This window comes from Ascaphus truei, chromosome 4, assembly GCF_040206685.1.
Source record: "Ascaphus truei isolate aAscTru1 chromosome 4, aAscTru1.hap1, whole genome shotgun sequence".
In the NCBI taxonomy this organism is placed as follows: domain Eukaryota; kingdom Metazoa; phylum Chordata; class Amphibia; order Anura; family Ascaphidae; genus Ascaphus; species Ascaphus truei.
In genome coordinates, this window is record NC_134486.1 from 414677470 (window position 1) to 414698156 (window position 20687).

The 20687-nt window shown below is 45.0% G+C and overlaps 1 protein-coding gene across 6 annotated transcripts in view; it reads left to right on the forward strand.

The window, feature by feature from the left end:
* MDGA1 (MAM domain containing glycosylphosphatidylinositol anchor 1) overlaps positions 1 to 20687 on the forward strand; it is a 544714-nt gene that overhangs the window by 263594 nt on the left and 260433 nt on the right. For 5 of the 6 annotated variants that reach the window (XR_012801245.1, XM_075598788.1, XM_075598786.1 and 2 more), the window contains exon 2: positions 19390 to 19529. Coding sequence is in view for 5 of the 6 variants with exons in the window: in XM_075598788.1 (XP_075454903.1) it covers positions 19390 to 19529 (140 nt within the window). In the remaining variant the exon portion in view is untranslated. Of the gene's footprint in view, positions 1 to 18391; positions 18499 to 19389; positions 19530 to 20687 lie in introns of those variants that run through there. The other variant, XM_075598785.1, reaches the window with a different exon arrangement.

Here is a 20687-nt window from a genome sequence, read left to right on the forward strand (position 1 = left end):
CGCCACCACAGTGAATTTGAAATGAAACAACCGAGATGCAATAGAAGTGCAGAATTTCAGCTTTAATTCAAGGCCTTGAACAAAAATATTGTATGAAATGTTTAGAAATTGCAAACATTTTCATGCACAGTCCCATTATTTCAGGGGCTCAAACGTAATTGGACAAATTAACACAATCATAAATAAAATGTTCATTTTTAATACTTTGTCGAGAATCCTTAGCAGGCAATGATTGCTTGAAGTCTGGAACGCATGGACATCACCAAACGCTGGATTTCCTCCTTTGTCAGGTCTTTACTGCAGCTTTCTTCAGTTGTTGTTTGTTCGTGGGTCTTTCTGCCTTAAGTTTTGTCTTCAGCAAGTGAAATGCATGTTCGATCGGGTTGAGATCAGGTGATTGACTCGGCCATTGTAGAATATTCCACTACTTTGCCTTAAAAAACTCCTGGGTTGCTTTCGCAGTATGTTTTGGGTCATTGTCCATCTGTAAAGTGAAGCACCGTCCAATCAACTTTGCTGAATTTGGCTGAATCTGAGCAGACAATATATCCCTATACACTTCAGAATTTATCGGGCTGCTTCTGTCTTCTGTCACATCATCAATAAACACTAGTGACCCAGTGCCATTGTAAGCCATGCATGCCCATGCCATCACACTGCCTCCACCTTGTTTTACAGATGATGTGGTATGCTTCGGATCATGAGCCGTTCCAAACCTTCTCCATACTTTTTTTTCCCCATCATTCTGGTTGATCTTAGTTTCATCTGTCCAAAGAATGCTGTTCCAGAACTGGGCTGGCTTTTTTAGATACTGTTTGGCAAAGTCTAATCTGGCCTTTCTATTCTTGAGGCTTATGAATGGTTTGCACCTTATGGTGAACCCTCTGTATTTGCTCTCGTGAAGTCTTCTCTGTATGGAAGACTTGGATAATGATATGCCTAGCTCCTGGAGAGTGTTCTTTAGTTGGCTGGATGTTGTAAGGGGTTTTTCTTTACCATGGAAAGGATCCTATGATCATCCACCACTGTTGTGTTCCGCGGACGTCCAGACCTTTTTACATAGTTACATAGTTACATAGTAGATGAGGTTGAAAAAAGACTTCCGTCCATCAAGTTCAATCTATGCTAAATTTAGACAACAGATACTTTATCCTATATCTATACTTATTGATCCAGAGGAAGGCGAGTTGCAAAGCTCACCAGTGCCTTCTTTTTTTCTCAGAATGTACAAAACTGTTGATTTGGCCGCTCCTAATGTTCCTGCTATCTCTCTGATGGATTTTCTTTTTTTTTGGAGCCTAAGGATGCCCTGTTTCACTTGCATTGAGAGCTCCTTTGACCGCATGTTTTGGGTTCACAGCAACAGCTTCCAAATGCGAATGCCACACCTGGAATCAACTCCAGACCTTTTACCTGCTTAATTGATGATGAAATAACGAAGGAATAGCCCACACCTGTCCACGAAACAGCTTTTGAGTCAATTGTCCAATTACTTTTGGTCGCTTGAAAAAGAGGGGGCGACATATTAAAGAGATGTAATTCCTAAACCCTTCCTCCAATTTGGATGTGAATACCCTCACATTAAAGCGGATAGACTGCACTTTAAGTCCATATTCATTATTTAACTGTAGCATGAATTTATTTTGGTACGCAGCCAAAATAACAAATCTTGTATCAGAGAGAGAGAGAGAGAGTGTGTGTGAGAAAGAGTGTGAGAGAGAGAGTGTGAGAGAGGGTGTGTGTGAGAGAGAGTGTGTGAGAGAGAGAGAGAGAGAGTGAGAGAGAGAGTGAGAGAGAGAGAGAGAGAGAGAGAGTGTGAGAGAGAGAGAGTGTGAGAGAGAGAGAGAGAGTGTAAGAGAGAGAGTGTGTGAGAGAGAGAGAGTGTCATGGCTGGTTCCTGGCTACCATTCTGACCTCACTGGCCTGCAAGTCCTGGTAAGAGCAGGCATTGCCAGTACCAATCATGGTTTTTCCCCCACACAGGCAGTCCCTTGAGTGACAGGGGAGGAGGTGTGACTAGGTCTGTGTTCTGCCCAATCCTGGGTTCAGAAGCCTGTCCTGCAGACAGAGTTGGTTGATAAAAGTCCCAGCAATGCATTGCTCTGTAATGGCTGACCACTCTAGTAGAGAGACTCATATGGGATGACATATATTGCTGCTGCTTTTCATCCCGTCAGGTCACGCCCAGTTAGCATAAAACACTATTTAATCTGGAGCATATCCCACAGCTCGTTAGCTGGTTGGATACGCATGGCTCGTTGCATTATATTATAATTAATGTTAATTCCTGTGTGTCTTTGTTATGCAGAATATCTGTGTGGTTGCTTTGTACTTGAAGGGGAATTAATTTGTTTTTAGCCACCACAGCACTGAAGAGGTTAATTCTTGTACCTGGGGAATGAATCCTAGAATTCGCCCTAGGTAGGAACGTGCTGCAGCATATAGTGATAATGAGAATGCTACGCACAGAAGACGCGCAGACATTAAAGGGACTTGCAAGAAATAACCCCGTCACTGCCAGGGGGCAGGCAAAGCATTGCCTTTGTGTCAGGGTTTGCTCTGCAATGCTTTGCAGGCCCGTTGGCAGTGAACGGGTTAAGTGAATTTATCTGTGTGTTAAGGTAAATATCTCGCTGGTTGCGTTCAGCTGCATCGCATGTAAGACGCTGGTTAATCCACTGACCGGGATTGTGTGTCCGTGGGTCAGAGGGTCAGAGGGTCCTGTGCTCAGACAGAGAGGCCAGGATTGTGTGTCCGTGGGTCAGAGGGTCAGAGGGTCCTGTGCACGGACAGAGAGGTCAGGATTGTGTGTCCGTGGGTCAGAGGGTCAGAGGGTCCTGTGCACGGACAGAGAGGTCAGGATTGTGTGTCCGTGTCTGAGGTGGGTCAGAGGGTCAGAGGGTCAGAGGGTCCTGAGCGCGGACAGAGAGGTCAGGATTGTGTTTCCGTGTCTGAGGTGGGTCAAAGGGTCCTGAGGGCGGACAGAGGGGTCAGGATTGTGTTTCCGTGTCTGAGGTGGGTCAGAGTGTCCTGAGTGCGGACAGAGAGGTCAGGATTGTGTGTCCGTGTCTGAGGTGGGTCAGAGGGTCCTGAGCGCGGACAGAGAGGTCAGGATTGTGTGTCCGTGTCTGAGGTGGATCAGATGGTCCTGAGTGCGGACAGAGAGGTCAGGATTGTGTGTCCGTGTCTGAGGTGGGTCAGATGGTCCTGAGTGCGGACAGAGAGGTCAGGATTGTGTGTCCGTGTCTGAGGTGGGTCAGAGGGTCAGAGGGTCCTGAGTGCGGACAGAGAGGTCAGGATTGTGTGTCCGTGTCTGAGGTGGGTCAGAGGGTCCTGAGTGCGGACAGAGAGGTCAGGATTGTGTGTCCATGTCTGAGGTGGGTCAGAGGGTCCTGAGCGCGGACAGATAGTTCAGGATTGGCTGTGAGGCGGAATTATTATTTTGGAAACGGCTGACAGAATGGAAATACACATTGCTACTTAGCTGCTCTTCTACGTGGTCAGACAATAACATCGCCATACTTGGTAGTAACCCTTTTGCAAAGCGATGGAGTCCCTTCTGGCTGTGGAAGGGTTAAATGGCCCCATACTTTTATAGTGAGCATTTGAGACTAGTGGTCAAAGACTGGTCCTCTGATTGAGCCAACTGTGCTGAAGCTGGGATATCCTGAGAAACCTGACCTGTTGGGGAGGGGGGCTTGAGTAATGGAGTTGAGCATCCCTTGTTCTAAAGCAGTGACCGCTCCTGGCCCCCACTGGATCCCTGTAGTATTCTGTAATCCCCCCCTAACTTTCCAAATACATAGGGACAGATACCAAAGCTCAGATAAATCCGGCTCACAACGGGGACGTATCTACATTTTGGAAGAGACCTTCTGGTCCCTGAGTGGGACACCTATCCTCACCGCTAATTGTATGCAAAAGCAGCGTCCGTTGTGCATCTCATTAGCATACGCGAACGGCGCGTTATTGTAGCATAATATCGCGGAACATTCCAATAACGTTTGTCTGCACTTACTCCGATCGAGACCCTGAAATCCGTCTTCAGCTCAAGTTGAGACAGAGAGGACAGGAAAATAATGCCAGTTCATACCTAGCTGTATAGCTGGGGTGATGCTATAGGTAATGCTGCACTCTTCGCTAGAGAAAACATACCGTCATGTGATGTTGTCTTTTGAAGATATGCACAGAGGTGGGAACATTTTCGACTGACTGCCCCACACCTCTGGAATGCCCTTTCCCTCAATACCTGACTAGCACCCTCTCTACCCACCTTTAAGACCCACCTTAAAACACATCTGCTTAACGAAGCATATGAGTATCTCCGTGGCTGATACTTTACACCTCATACATTAACCTTGGCTCCCTGCAGACGCACTTACCAGAACGCCCTCCTACTGTCTCTGTACATTCTTCCTACCAACCAATTAGATTGTAAGCTCTTCGGAGCAGGGACTCCTCTTCCTAATTGTTACTTTTATGTCTGAAGCACTTCTTCCCTTTATGTGTTATTTGTATTATTTGTTATTTACAGGTGTCACGGGAGACTCCTGTGGCGGGTAGGATCTCGGTGGCCGGAACAGCACGAGCGTAGTAGGGGTCACAAGCAGAGGTCCGAGGCAGGCGGCAGGCAGCGAAGTCAGGTACAAGCAGGGGTCCGAGGCAGGCGGCAGGCAGCGAAGTTAGGTACAAGCAGAGGTCGGCAACGAGGAGACTGGAACAGGACAGGCGGGGCAGGACAGGGACTAAGAACAGGGAGCAGGGACTGAGACCGGGGAGCAGGAATAACCAGGGACAAGCCAGATTACTAGCAAGGGCTTTTACTGTGAGCAGACTCAAATACAGGTACAGGTACAGGAAACAGGTCAGGATCAAAGACAGGCATGAGCATACTGTAGGAGTCTGACTAGCAAGCAAAGGCAAAAGCAACAGACAGGAAGCAAGCTATAAAGGACAGAGACAGGAGCAACAAGAAGACAGACAGAGGAACCCAGAGCCAACAGAAGACAGCAGCACACCCAGTGGACAAGGAAGCTATGGCTAGGCAGGAGGTCTAGGCAATCCTGACAACAGGCATACCCCGGTTTAAGGACACTCACTTTAAGTACACTTACGAGTAAGTACATATCGCTCAATAGGCAAACGGCAGCTCACGCATGCGCCAGTCAGCACGTCCTGAACAGCAATACCAGCTCCCTACCTGTACCGAAGCTGTGCGCAAGCGGGGAGACTATAGAGCCTGTTACAAATGCGTTATTTACATCAGTTATGCACGTATATGATGATTGCAGTACAGTACATGCATTGATAAGTGGGAAAAAGGTAGTGCTTCACTTTAAATACATTTTCGCTTTACATACATGCTCCGGTCCCATTGCGTACGTTAATGCGGGGTATGCCTGTATATGATTGTCACGTGTATTACTGCTGTGAAGCGCTATATACATTAATGGCGCTATATAAATAAAGACATACATACATACGTAAATACATACACACATACATAGATACACACATAAATAGATACACACATTCATAGATACACACATAAATACATAAATACAGTACATACATACAATTCGAATCAGCCACCGATTTGCCAGTTCTTTTCATCCGCGGATCAGTATCAAAAGGGCAGATTCATATTTTTTTCCCCCTATTAAAATCTGTCCGACGGTTTCGGAATCCGAACCTGCAAATGGAATTCGAATTCATCAACAGAATTATTATGGGAGGAGGAGTACAGCGTATAAATAGAATTGGGCAGCCCCAATTTTAAGCCGTAGGCAGTAAGTGAGTAAAGATGGGTAAAAAATGTGGGCGAATTTGTATCCACAGCAGGTCGGCCGGTTCCGTTGGTCCTCGGATTTCAGCGGATCACTCTCAAAAAGGGTGATTTGCGTTCAGCGGGTTTTTACATTATGATTACGGATACACTGCGCAGAACGGATCCTACAAATCTGTCCCTGGGTTGCGCAAATTTGAACCGACCAAATCCGTTCGCGGATTTTACACCGTGAAACGGATTTTGGGGGGACAATGCGAGAGAATCCGGGGTAACGGATTTGGGCGGATTCGCCCCATTCTCTAGAAATGGGAAGGACGGTATTTCCACCTCCTGTCCCAAGTTGTTTGGAATCCACGGAACGCATTCAAGTTTAATCCGTCGGCGGATTTAATGTAAAGACCACTGTTGCATTGGAAGAGAGGAAGAGAGGAAGAGAGGACAGCAGCCTGATAATCACATAGAAAAAGGACGGTTTGGTGATTGATCAGGACTTGATTCTAAGCTTATTCTGAGTTGGCTATTTTGTGTCTTGTAGGGAGGTTAAGGGTTAAGGGAAGTACCTTGTGGTTCAGTTGGACCCAAGGGAACGGGCCTGAGGAAAGGGTCGTTACCCTGAAACGTTGCCCCTCTTACCCTCCCCCATTGTCTTTATATGTTTATTTGTTAGCAGTTCCCCCCCCCCCTTTTTTTCCCCTTCCCTGTGTTTTTTCCCCTACTGTTGTGCTTTTTAAGAACCCTTTATTCTGTGATTATAGTCGTTAAGCCTTCCTATTTGTGATACCTATTGTTCTATTATTATCGCTATTAAATTTTGGCTTACTCCGAGACTCTTTTCGTTTTCTCTATCAATCAGTGTGTGCTGGAGCTTTTTTGGGGTTTTCTATGACCTTCAGTGGGGTTGTTTGGGCCCACTTCGTTCCGTTTGCACCCTGTGCTTTATGAGTTTTTTCTTTATTTAGAGTGCTGTCTATTTGTTAATATACTAATCTGGGGGTGGGGGAAGGGAAGGGGACAGGGGAAGGGGAAGCTCCCGCGTCAGCAAAATGAGGATAGTATATGAAATCAAATAACACACAAACTGGTGCAATAGAGGATAAACTATAATAACAACATAAACAGACAGACAAGTTCCTCCTTGAATGCACTCAGAAAGGTAAGTCAGAGCGATATGGTTGATAACATTAAAAACCTTTTAATCACCAAATAGTAAGAACATATTGTATAGAGGGAAATGGTAGAAGTAGTCCACAGCCAGTCCCTTAAAACAAACCAAGAAAAGATCTTCCTAAATAGGTGTATGGAAGATAGTGGGGACAATACACCACCTAGGTGTGGGCTACAGAAAACTGCAAAGTCTCGCCACAAAATAACTTCAGACTTGAGAACCTGTCCTGTTGGCAGGAATTCTATTATCAAAAACCAGCACACCTATAGAAAAAAGTATGCTGATACTAGATCTGAAGAAGGTGTGGGCTACAAAAAACTGCAAAGTCTCGCCACAAAGTAACTTCAGACTTGAAAACCTGTCCTGTTGGCAGGAATTCTATTATCAAAAAAACCGGCACACCTATAGAAAAAAGTATGCTGATACTAGATCTGAAGAGGCGGTTTATATACAGTTCGTGAGTAATAAAGCCCTTACATCCGTATACATAGACCACAAGGAATGGGGGTATCAGCATACTTTTTTCTATAGGTGTGCCGGTTTTTTTGATAATAGAATTCCTGCCAACAGGACAGGTTTTCAAGTCTGAAGTTACTTTGTGGCGAGACTTTGCAGTTTTCTGTAGCCCACACCTAGGTGGTGTATTGTCCCCACTATCTTCCATACACCTATTTAGGAAGATCTTTTCTTGGTTTGTTTTAAGGGACTGGCCGTGGACTACTTCTACCATTTCCCTCTATACAATATGTTCTTACTATTTGGTGATTAAAAGGTTTTTAATGTTATCAACCATATCGCTCTGACTTACCTTTCTGAGTGCATTCAAGGAGGAACTTGTCTGTCTGTTTATGTTGTTATTTGTTAATATATTCAATGTAAAGACGTTCCGCGGATTCGGACTCAAATGAAATCTGTCGATGGATTCTTTCAAGTTCATGCGGCCGAGATGTAACGATGGATTTTGAAGAATCCGGGCGGCTTTAAGATGAAGCAATCTGACATCAGATTTGGCTTGAAAAGCCTGGGAAAATCCATTGAACGGACTCGTGACACGTTCGCCATCTCTAGATACTGTATGCCGTTAGCAGGGCTCAAGAGAAATCCTTCTCCCATTGCAGAGGTGGCCAACTCCAGACCTCAAGGGTCACCAACAGGCCAGGAATTCGGGTTATCTCTGCTTCAGGTCAGGTGGCTCAGTCATTCTGACTGACCCACTGATTGAGCCACCTGTGCTGAAGCTGGGAATAACCGGACCTGTTAGAGGCTCTTGAGGACTGGAGTTGGCCACACCTGTCATATGGGGAAGATGCCAAAAACCCACAACCTTGCAAGATCTGCCGTGATATAGTGTATAGCACCCCACCCCCCTTCAATCCCAAGCAGTGATAATGAACAGGACAGTGGAACTGCAGCAATAACTGGTGTTTGGAAGGGGGGCTGAAGGACAAAAATGTGCATAGAAGTAACTCAAATAATGTGTTTGATTATTTCTCATACAGTCAGATAGATCATGGCAGTGGCGTGGCATGTGTGGCGGTGCACGCGCAATCGGGACTTGCTTACTGCACATGCGTGATTGGTAATTGCCTACCACGCGTGTGTGATCGGCTCTTTCCAACTGCGCATTCGCGATCGGCACTTTCGTACCACGCATGTGCGAGAGGCATTTGCCGGCTGCTCATGTGCATGCGCGATCAGCATGCTCCGATCGCGTATGTGCATGAGCGACCGGCAGCCGCCGATCATGCATGCGCAGTAGGCAATAGCCGATTGCGCATGCACAGTATGAAAGAATAGATCACACATTCGTGGTAGGCAATTACCGATCGCGCATGCGTAGTAGGAAAGAGCAGATCGCGCATGCATGGTAGACAAGTGCCGGTCACACATGCGCAGCAGCAAAAATATGTACTGTTCAAGCTAGAGAGCGGGCCCCCAGAGAGCGCTGGCCCCTAGCTACGCCTGGGCTATAGCTGTGCCCCTGGATCATGGTTAATATGCTATGATGTGGGTAGTTATTTTCACTATAACCTATATTCATTTTAAATATATTTGCAAACAGGCTGTGCAGTGACGTACCCAGAATTATTTTGGTGCCATTATTTCCTGCTCTCTCATTTATAATCTTGGTTCCCCCAGGTCCTAGGTGAAAAAGCGACATGCACAAGGTCACACGCACCTTTCACTGCATCTCAGAAAGGGGTTATCCTACTTCAATGGCCAGAGTCTTTATCACAAGCCTGTCACAGATAATATTGCTTTACAACTCCACATACTCATTTATAGAGACAGTCCCTCATGGGGACAAATTGGCTGTGACACGGTTAAGGCGTTACCCATGGATGGTTTTGAAATCATTTATAATGTTGGTGGACTCTTGGGAGGGTCTTTTAATTCCTCTTTTACTTTTACTGACCTTTATTTGGTGTGTGATAAGGACAGAGAGGGATTCAGGTAAAGGAAATACGTGGGTGACAAACACAACCCCCCCTCCCCCCCGCATTCATATGCCCCAAAGAAGCAATACAATATGGGATTAATTTCTAAAGAAGCAGAAGAAGCCGGATCTTTGCTTTAAGCATTGTCATATTTCTTTAAGGAAGACGGTTGGATTGTTACATTCTTTACAAAATGTTGTTTTGTGGTCGGTTACCACCTTGAAAAGGGTTTTATGTTCCACACATGACAAAGGGAGGAAGCCGGCTCAGTGATATGGAGGCATAATTGGCTGGGCTGTTGATAGGATATCGACAAGCACTTCAAGGAGAGAAACAGAATAACTGATTGTGAAATAACAGCTGAGCTTTATAGTGCAGCCTTTCCTCTATTCATTTCCAATTTATTAACACTGTTCTGCGCTCTGCTGTCTAAATTTACTCAGTGTCCCTGCCCTCCCTCCCTGCCCTCTGTGATTTATATGCTGGCTGCCTCTGATTTCTATCTCCCTCCCCTGAGTTTTATAGAGGAGGACGGAAAGGTCATTCTACCTGATTTCACTGATTCTACAGATGTGACCTGTGCCATGGCCCATAATGGCATCACAACAAATCACAACAAATCACAACGCATTACACATTTTCCGCAGGATTCCTCTGTAGCGCTGCGACACACATGGATTGTCATTGGATCTCATTCGAAATGTCTTATTGATGGAGATATAAATGCTAAATTCGGTGAACGCACACCTGGAGATAGCGTGAAAATAAGAACTTGGCTGTGGCATTAGGCTAAGTCAACAGTGCAGGCGGGGAGACGGGGCGACTGGCGTCGTGGGCGCCTGGTGCAGAGGCGATCCACGGCCTGTGGCATTGCTATGATATACGCACAATGGAGACGTGGCCATGATGTCACAAGGACGGTTCGCCGTGATGTCATAAGGCCAGTTCACCCTCATTGGCCGAACCGCCCATGTGACGCGGCCGCGACGCGGTTGTCGGCCGGCCGCCACACCAAAAGACAAAGATCCTTGTCTTTTGGAAATTCTGCAGTGCTGTCGCGCTTCTTCGCGCGGTCCTATGGATGGCCTCATAGAGGAGCCATTTCTTGTTCGCACCGCGCACGCCGCCGCACATGCGCGGTCGTGATCACTATGAACGAGGCCTCAGGTGCTCACTGGACAATCCACGTTCACCTCTCAGGATCAAAACCCTACAAAAATAGAAAATGTCCACGGCACTCTAAAATTAGAAAAACATAACGATACATTTATTTATCACGTTATAAGATGCAAACAATAAAATCTGAGTAGCGTTTCAATCCCTTTCTCAAGCTCAATGTATGGAGATATATTGCATCCCATAATATGCTATATTCTGCACAAACAATGTATTTTTTCCCAAAAATACACGTTCTTCACTTTTCTTATTTACAGTGAAAAAGAGGTTGTGACACGGGCTCCTTTTTCTTATACAGTATACTTGTGTGATTTACTCAATGTTGCTATATTCTAATAGAATATTATAGAGTACACCACACGGATTTGGCAATGTTAAGCGTGGCAAACTCACCGATCTGTATGCTGTGGAAAGTTGTACCACAAAGAATGTCACGGAACACATAATTGCATTTCCATAGCGAAGCAGTCTTCGTCTGAGCCACTGATTGAGCCACCTGTGCTCCATCAGGGATATCTTTAAAACCTGACCTGTCGGTGGCCCTTGATGACTGGAGTTGGCCCCCTGCCTTACATGATGAATGCCTATACATGGTAATTGATATTAAGGGGTCAAGCACCATCTTTCAGCATTCCAAAGGACATCTCTGCATTCATTGCTAGCGTCCTTATCCTGCAAGAGTTTTTCAGTACCTTGGTCAGCACCCTCTCACTAAAACGGGAGAATCTGCCCAAATCCGTTTCCCGGGTGGAAAAACGGAGCACAGCAGCAAAAATGGAAGGGCTACAATACTTAGGCTAAACTAAAATCAATTTAATGGACAACGAATGCCATGCTGTCACGTTGTCCATTAAATTGATTTTAGTTTAGCCTAAGTATTGTAGCCCTTCCATTTTTTGCCGCTGTGCTCCGTTTATCCTTCTCTGGATTTCCTGCATTTCTCTTTGGTAAATCATTTCTTTTTTTTTTTTTGCTCCAGGTTTGCAGACAAAATACTTTCCTAGAGTAAAGGGGAGAAGGAGTGGCTCCACGAGCAAAGCCACTTGACCCTGGTTCAAATACCAGTGTAAGCTCCTTGCGACCTTGGGCAAGTCACTTTATCTACCTGTGCCTCAGGCAACAAAATCCTATACTGTAAGCTCTTCTGGGCAGGGACTGTCTGTAACACCCCTATGTGCTGCGTATCGCACACTATACTGTCATTGTGAAGCGCTTTGTGTCCCATTGGGAGAAAAGCGCTACATAAATAAAGTTATTATGGAAGGACTCCGAGCTTTAAGGCAGGGACGAAAACTAGCGCAAGAAACAGCACTGGAAGGAAAAAGAATCCCATTGAAAACAATTTCAGTTTCTCGCTGATATACTCATTTTAAGGGGATTTTTTTTCTACATTGTTGAATTGTTGGATCCATTCTGAATTTTGTATAAAATGGATATTGTAATATTGCGGGGCTTTAAATATATTGTAATCATATATATTAACATTTACACTTTTCAAGACATTCTCTTAAGATTATTCAGTTTATTTCATTGACTGTGGGGTTTTAATATGATCACACATACAGTATATAGTTTTTAATATCTTGTTGTTTTGGGATACGTTGATGTGTGCTGATGAACATCCTTTGCTTTCATCCAATTTCAGTTTTTGTCTCCGATAAATCTGTTTTTTTCCCTCCACTTTTGTCCTGTATAGTGAGTCCTCGCTTACCGACGTCCCGCTTACCGACGGATACCTTATCCGACGCCGCATAATGCAGTCCGCCGGATGCATTATCCAACGTTGGACCCGCTTATCCGACGGTCACTTCCGCCGATTAACATGGACCCGCAATCCGACGGCGGTTTGCGGGACGCATTCCGTCAGATAAGCGAGGACTCACCTGTACTGAACTCTTTATAGGGAGCTGACCAAGGTGCTGAAACATCTACTTCCTACACATTTTGCTTCCTTCCTTTGAATACACTTCCATTAGTCTCTCCATCCATAATCGGAAGCATGGAGCTTGTGACTCAGATCATGCTGATAATTGGATGAGCAGTGAAGAAAATTAAGCACAAATGACTTCACACCCTCATATCTCACAAAAGTCATCAAATGCAATACTTTCCAGACCCTCAATTAGATCCAAAAGGTCAGACTATCCAAATAGTCTGTTCAAGAGTATCCAAAGTAGAAGTTATTTCTGGGATGTAATTATTTCTGGGTGGATTTCTGGGTGGATTTCTGGGTGGATAAGCCTTTTCTGTGGTGGAGGACATCACTTAGTTCATAGTAGAAGATAGGTCCCCTGCATATATTGGAAGAAAAGAGAAGAACAATACATAGTGTAAAACCAATTACTAAATATAAAAAGGATACAACTCATACTGCTGCGGCCAAGTTTATTCGAGCATTTGCCCGTTCTTGGCCGCAGCAGTAGCCTGGCGCGCGCCCGAGTGTGACGGGCGCGCGCCGAAGCAGCGGAAGAGCGCCCTCCGATCGGGGCGCTCTCCCTACCGCTACCGGGTCCGCCGGGTCCCCAGGAACCCCCTGCCGCCGTCCCGCAGATCGCGGGACACCAGGGCTCCCTCGGGGAGCCCTGGACGCGCATGCAGGGGGCGCAGGCTCCCGAAGACGCGTGACCGCGCATCTATGACGCGCGGCACGCCGAGGGGCAGCCACAAGCAAGCCGGGAAATATCCCGGCTTGCGGTACCGACCACACTGCAATAAAGTGTGTCGGTACTGTACATACAACTCACAAACAAAGGTGAGTAAATCGCCTTTAGGATATATAAAGGTCTCCCTGAGCCTCCGTTGGTTGAGGTGTCAGCGTTCTCCTGGCGCTCAGTGCTTCCGTAACAACCTCTTACAGCTCCCTGGTCATCTCTCAAACGGTCTCCTGCCGATGTTACAAGGACTCGATGCTTCATGTATATCCATCTCTCCAATAGCCCTAAGCATTCCACCTCTTAGTTGCAGCTTCATCAGGGGCTCCCAGGGGAAAATCGGATGAGGCTGTGGGTCTGCTCTTTTATTAAATGTAGATATTTAGACCCAGACATTCTTTTTTTTATTTTGTGTAACTACAGTACTGCACAGGATTTGTTGATTTCAGTTTCTGACATTTCTATAACCCCTTCTCTTCAGCAAACAGGGGAACAATTGCCGGGCAAGTCTCACACAGTGGAAGTTTTCAGGCATCAGTCATGTCAAAGTCTGAGGTTCATCTCTCAGCTTGGCTTCTTTAGCATGTGCAACATATTGCAGGTACCAGCCAGCGTTGAATGGGTTAACCCAATGTGGTGTGCTGAGGGAGCCTCACAGGAGGGTATCAGAGCATTAGGAATTCAGGCACTGTTGAGATATTCCTGTAGGGAATGCTTTCCTGACAGATGTATTAGAGGCAATTTGCGTGCTAATATTCTGTAGATTCCCATATGCTTTGCTCTAACTTACACGGTTATTGTATCCCAGAGTTGGAATTCGTAACTAAACCAAAATAGCCTTTTATATAATTGAAAGGTTCAGTTCCACTTCATCACCCTTTTCTTATTTTCCGTTGACTTCTCTTCTCGTTTCCACGTCTTCTCTTTTTTTCTTTATTTCTCCTTCTTGTCTTGATCCTCACTTTCCTGTTGTCCCACTGATCCTAATGATGAAATTGTGATCCTGATACAATATATTTGTAAACACTTAGGAAAACTGACACGACTATGAATTTTTTGGAAAACAGATTTATTACTCAGCATTTAAGACTTGCTGCTGTATTCCTCTGTAGCTCGATTCCCACATTTCGTGGACTTCCGGCCTCACCCTCGGACCAGCACGCTTCTATTTTTGTTTATGAGTGGTACAGTCTTATAGATCCTCTTCTACACAGATCAGATCTATATTATTAAAGTCACTTTCTCACCAGCTAACAGATCCATTTACCACCCAATAAATAGGGCAAACGCAAAGCGCTGTAGATCTCTCTGGCCTCTTGCGTTGTTTCACTCCCCTTATTCTTGTAGATTTCAAACTGTGCTCTGGGGAATAGCAAGATGTGTGGCGAAAGGGACTCAAGTCCACTTGAAGGAAACACTGAAAGCTCGAGGCTATTCAGTGGGTGGAGATACACTAAAGTATTCCCATGGGTCTTGCTTATTATGGAATAGGTAATGTCCTTCGAGGTATATTGGCAGGAAAACTGGCTGCAATCACGTCACTCTATCCTCCATCAGGTTTCCCAAAAATAGATAGATTTCTTCAGCAAGACCATTGATTACTCCTTTTTTATTTGCACCCATTCAGGGAGAATGAGCCCCTGCGTGATCAGCCGCCTGTAGCAAAGTTCCAGAATAAAAAGAAAATTCGAAGCCCGTTGGCTCCTTTAAGTAAAGCGTCAACGGGTGCGAAACGCGTAGGAGAATACTTCAGCCTCTGTTTTTTTAAACCATGGAAACAGAATAAATATATTTTTGTATTGAGTCTGACCCAGGTTCCCTTTGGCTGGTGCTGCTCTGGCGAATCTGTTTTTATCCTGTGTTTTATCTGGGGAATGCTACTTTGAAGAAAGATATTTGTACAGATATAACCACAGGGAAACTTATTTTTTATGGGGGGGAAATGGTCTTAGTGGGGCACTGGGAAAAAAGAAATACCCCACAAGGTAGCATACGATATTTCCTCACCCAAGAGAGAACCAGGGCATGTTCAATCTATGAAAAACACAGCATGGTTGCATTTTTATAATAAATGTGTGAGTCACCTAGATTTACCTCCTTAAACATGTCACTGCCATTAGTATATTTGGATCCCAGCAGGGACTGCACCTTTAATCTAGCAAGGGGGATTGTGATTGCAGAGGGAACAGCGAGAGAATGGAGAACGTATAGAATACACAGGCGTCACCTCAGATCATAACAAGCAGTTGGAGCACAACACTATACAGAGATGTGGATTCTGACTGTATTTATATAACACTTTTCACAGCTCTAACTATGTGGATTAAAACACCCGGTCCCGAGGCACAGACTTTGTTGGCTGTCAGGGCTTCAAGCCGTTTGATTGATGCATCGCCTGGTGCTGCTTCCAGTCTGATGAATTATTAAACAATATTTCCTACAGACGCCGGTGACTTGAGAGGAGTCCCCGTAAGTTGGATGAAGTGAGCTGGATTTAAAGCTGACTAGCTGAATGAAAGGGAAAAGATAATACTGCTAATAATAAAAATACTACTAATAAAAGAAGTTATGAACTGATTCAGTCTGTGCCAGTTCTCAAACAACCAGAAACGTATGAATATTAGAATAAAGGCTCCAACAATCATATTATTAATAAGTGCACAGCGGTGCCAGAGTGTATGTAACACATTGCAGCAATACAGGGTTAATGGTAGAGATGGTCCAAATGTTTTTTGCAGATTTGGATCCGCCGGTTCCTTTGGTCCGTGGATTTCTGTGGAACAGTCTACAAAAGGGTGATCCCCGTTTTTCTGATTTTTGCTTTCTATCACTGACAATCCACATAGTGGGTTAATAATCCGTGGTCGGATTGTTAAAAATCGAGAGAGAGAGAGAGAGAGAGAGGGAGAGAGAGAGAGAGAGAGAGAGAGAGAGAGAGAGAAACACCTTTAAAAACATTAGCGCATCTCTAAGACTAGGCTTCTAGTTCTGATGGCAAACAGTCTTATCACCAGAAGACATTAGATAATGATTGTAAAAACCATCCAAAGCTTCTGTTTTCACCAAAGGTTGCTGCTTTGAACAAGCGTAATTAGTTGCTGTGTTATTATGAAACAACGGTATCCGACAAGTGACTCCATGTGAACAGTGTGATCCAGACCAGCCCTTCATCCAATCTTCCTCTATTATCCGAAAACTAGTCTGTTATCCAAAGCTCCTAACAGACCAACACCTGGGAAAACAAAACCAGGGCAGGATCATTGCTGCTGACATGGAGTTAGCTGGCAGGTACTGCATACTGCAAGAATATCTCCTTGTAGAGAGGTGAAGCATTTCATTCAGCTTGTTAGTGTATTTTGTTACTTTGAGTATGGTTTTTGCTTTTTATATTCTAGACATACAGATGTAGCCGGCGTTATCGCGCCTGCTGTCACGAGACCAGGGAAATGCTGGCTCACCTCATTCCCTTGGGGATGCTCACCACAGGGAAATGCCTTCAGCATCTGTCTTCTTCTCTGTCACAATGGTCCCAGGGCTGCATATGGCCAACACCTAGGGCACAACAGCCTCCCTTTTGGGAGCCTGTACTTATCTTCTTCCATACTCTAGGGAATCTAACTTCAAAGGATACTTCCCTAGAAAGGTAGGGCTGTCTCCCCTATGCAATTTACAGGCGAGACCTCTACACCGACTCTCCTCCAGAGGTCTGAGGGTGAAGTTCTAATCCCCTTCTGTTTATAACTTGTCCCCTACCTCCTTGTCTCTGGGCAGGACAGAGGTGGGGCTTAGTCTCTGCTGAGTCATCCTGAACCATGTGACCAACCCAGCTAGGTAACCTAGCAAGATACTGTTACATGGGGCATTACTCAGAGTTAACTCTTTACATCCTCTTTAACCCCTTTGTTGAATATAATAACTCCCAGAAGTGGGGTTACTAGTTAGGGTAATTAGTGCTTGCACCTTAGATGCGGCCTGTTATCTTCTGCGTGTCTGTGGCTGAGTACGACCATGCATTATCAGTAAGGTGTGGCATATCTTAGTGATATCAAAAGCCTCTAAAAACCACCGGGGCCAGGATTGCGTATCCACGGTTAAAGAGCTGCGGCCACGCAGAATATGAGCTGCATCCGGTTAGAATTGAATTTAAATTCCAACACATTGCAGATAACTGGCAGTGAAGGAGTTAATATAAAACTTTTCTTGCAGGTTCACTTGTTGATTTTAGAAGTAACCCCTTACCAGTCCCACTTAACATCAATGTTTCCATTTTACAAGACTAAAACAGCTTCAAACACGGACCGATCTAAGCTCCTGCATTCATCCATTATACTATCAAAAGAATGGTATTGTCAGATCAATGGAACATGAAAAATCATATTACACCCGTTTACTTTCGCATCAGAGGGACAATTAAAAACATGGGGAAGATAAGTCCGGCAAAGCGGGTTTTTCATTACACAGAGGAACATGCTTATATAGAAGCATTCATTTCCCGGGCAGATCAATGACAATGCCATCATACCCGGTGCTAGTGATATTAAACCTTATTTTCCCAACCTCAATCCAATAACCCACTTCATACACACAGTACATTGAAGGTGACAGCAGGTAAAGGTTACGTGGTCCTGCCGCGTTCCTGCCCGCGGTAATGCTGCACGCTCTGTTAGCTTTTTTACTTAACCCCATGGGTGCAAAGCAGTTTGTTGCTTACCTGTGTGGCATTATTCCACGGGTGGGCCACTCCGGTCCTCAAGGGCCACCAACAGGTCAGGTTTTAAGGATATATCCCTGCTTCAGTCTTGGACAGCCACCTGTGCTGAAGCAGGGCTATTCTTAAAACCTGACCTGTTGGTGGCCCTTGAGGACTGTAGTGTGTGCACCCCTGGGTTAGCCCCTTCCTGCATTCAACTGGTTAAAGCACACATTCCTTTTTACAGAACACTTATTTGTGTTGCTTCAGAGCTATCTCCATGCAATATGCAAAGTGTGACAGACCTCAAGATTACCGAGAGACTCCGTATTCTAATTATTTTTATCGTATATTTTGCAGCTTTAAAATGACAGTTATATGTTCTGCACAGACACGGGACCCACGAGTTTATCTGCGCGTCTTCCATCGCTTCCTTACACCTGCTTCATTCATATGTCACATGTCGAACAGTGCAGAGAGTGCGACGAGGAAGTACAGAATCAGCAGGCCTGTTTAGAGACAGCTGTTTGGTGTTGTAGGACGTATCGGCTTGAGCTTGGTTTCTGGTTCTGCATTGCCAATGAAGGGAGGTTTGTAGGGAGAATGAAGGTTGTCTTGTTTCTGATGGCCTAGGTACTGTCTCTTAGTAAAATTGTCTTCTGTTGCTGTAATAATGCCTACAGAGTCTATTACTTCCAGTATTTAGTTTATTGTGAGTTTCAAACAGCTTACTTCCTCTTTTCAGTGACTGTTTCCTGCTTGAGTTTAGTTCCTATTTTCCTTAGTTTAGCTGCGTAAGTGTCACTCAGATAGTTAACATTCACACTCTCCCCCGCCCCCCCCCCCCCCCCTGTTCCCTGAGATAAGCGTATGTAAGCTTTGTCTTGGGAGCAGGGGGGCAGAACCTCATTCCGGGACAGGGCTAACTGTGAGGCTGCTTGTGTTCGGGAATACGTGATCGCAGAGAACACAACACTACCTGCCAGGCACCTGAGCAGTGGTGTGGGGGCTCCCCTGGTAAAACCGTGCATGTGGTATTCTGACTGCTGTGACTCGAAGCTAAGTATTTCAATAAACAATATGTGACTTGCAATCGGTGTGGGTGCGTGTCCATGTGTGTACTGGTGGGTGATATCGACAATCTGAATAAGCATTTGAATCCGTATCTTCAATAAGTATTTATATTGTCAGCACATTTGGCGTAGTCGGCAGGATAAGCAACCCCTGTCAGCACAAGGTTGTTTCCTTTTGTTATCGTGTGCTGACATTTCTGGAAATATTCAGATTCTGGTGTATCTGAAGAACTTTGCACAGCATCCAGCTCCCTGGACAGTGGTTCACACGCAGCTCCCATAGGTGGTTCTCATTGTATTACAGATGACAGCAGGAAGGGTTTCCTGGGTCTGGCATGTTACTTGGTCAGGGATAGGAGCTATATTTTGGGTAATGGAGGATTTGCTCGTCTCTCCTTTTGTTCACAGCTCCGTCTCAGGCCCAGATAATCCACGCTGGGCAGGCCTGTGTGGTGAAGGAAGATAACATCAGTGAGCGAGTGTACACCATCCGAGAAGGGGACACCTTAGTCCTGCAGTGTCTGGTGACCGGGCACCCAAGGCCTCAGGTAACTCTTATGTAATTTCTTCTGTCCCCGTGGTGATCACCGGAGACACACCATGTCCTTCTATCCTTCTGTTCCATACATACTGTACTTACTATAGGAGGAGGAGGTCTGGGTTATTGTTTCTGCCTTTGAAGTGGGTGAATCTATTTTGAATCTTGTTGTTAACTCCCTGTGACCTTGGACAAGTCCCTATATCTCACTGAGCCTCAGGCACCAAACATAGAGTGTAAGTTATTTGGGGGGAAGGACTACTCTTATTGGAACAACGCTTTGTACATCATCACTATATATAATATATATATTATATAGACTCTATTATCGAACTTAACTACTTGTATTGCCTTTCAGTACTGTGGAGAAGTTAAGTTTGATAATAGAGTAAATTACATCACACCAATCATATGGTGTAGCAGATAGAGAACCGCTACCAGTGTATAAAGGGTTATGGTTCGATTCCTGCATATTAAAAAAAAAAAAAAAACCTTAGAAATGTGCGCCGCACACGTGGATGAAGCCTGATGAAGTAGGGAGAGAGGTGAGAGCTGCAGAGAGGAGAGAGCTGCAGATCCCGGTAAATCGGCGCGGCAGGCCACTATGCAATTCTGGTTATAACGTGATCCCAGTTATAACGCGGTCTCATTATGTGGACCCCGAGCACCGCATTATAACGGGGTTCAGCTGTATATATAATAAATAATAACTTAAACTCTATGTTTGGTGCCATATATATATACTAAACAATGAGTTAGGGCCATATCCACAAAGCACCATTAAATCAAGACAAATAATGTCATGTTATCTAAATAGGTTACAGATATTATTTTCCCTGAGTTTAATGGGTATCCACAAAGCTAATTCTTCCCTCCCCCTCCAACGGCCCTTTACGGAACTGAAAATAAGTACAGGGTATTGCAAAGAACGTGTGTGGGACATACAGTCCTGTAAGTGTATGGTACAAAAGGGCACCCTACTAAACCCCATGCCTGGGGGTAGCTGCTGCTTAGAATGAAGCTGTCCCCGCTGCTAGGTGCTCAGGGAACGTACACAGAAACAGCAACAACATAAATATATAAATATAGATTTTTTTAAAGGGTAAAGATAATAGGCCCCACAAACTGCACTAAGTGTCATAAACGGCTTTTTGAGACCAAAATTGCA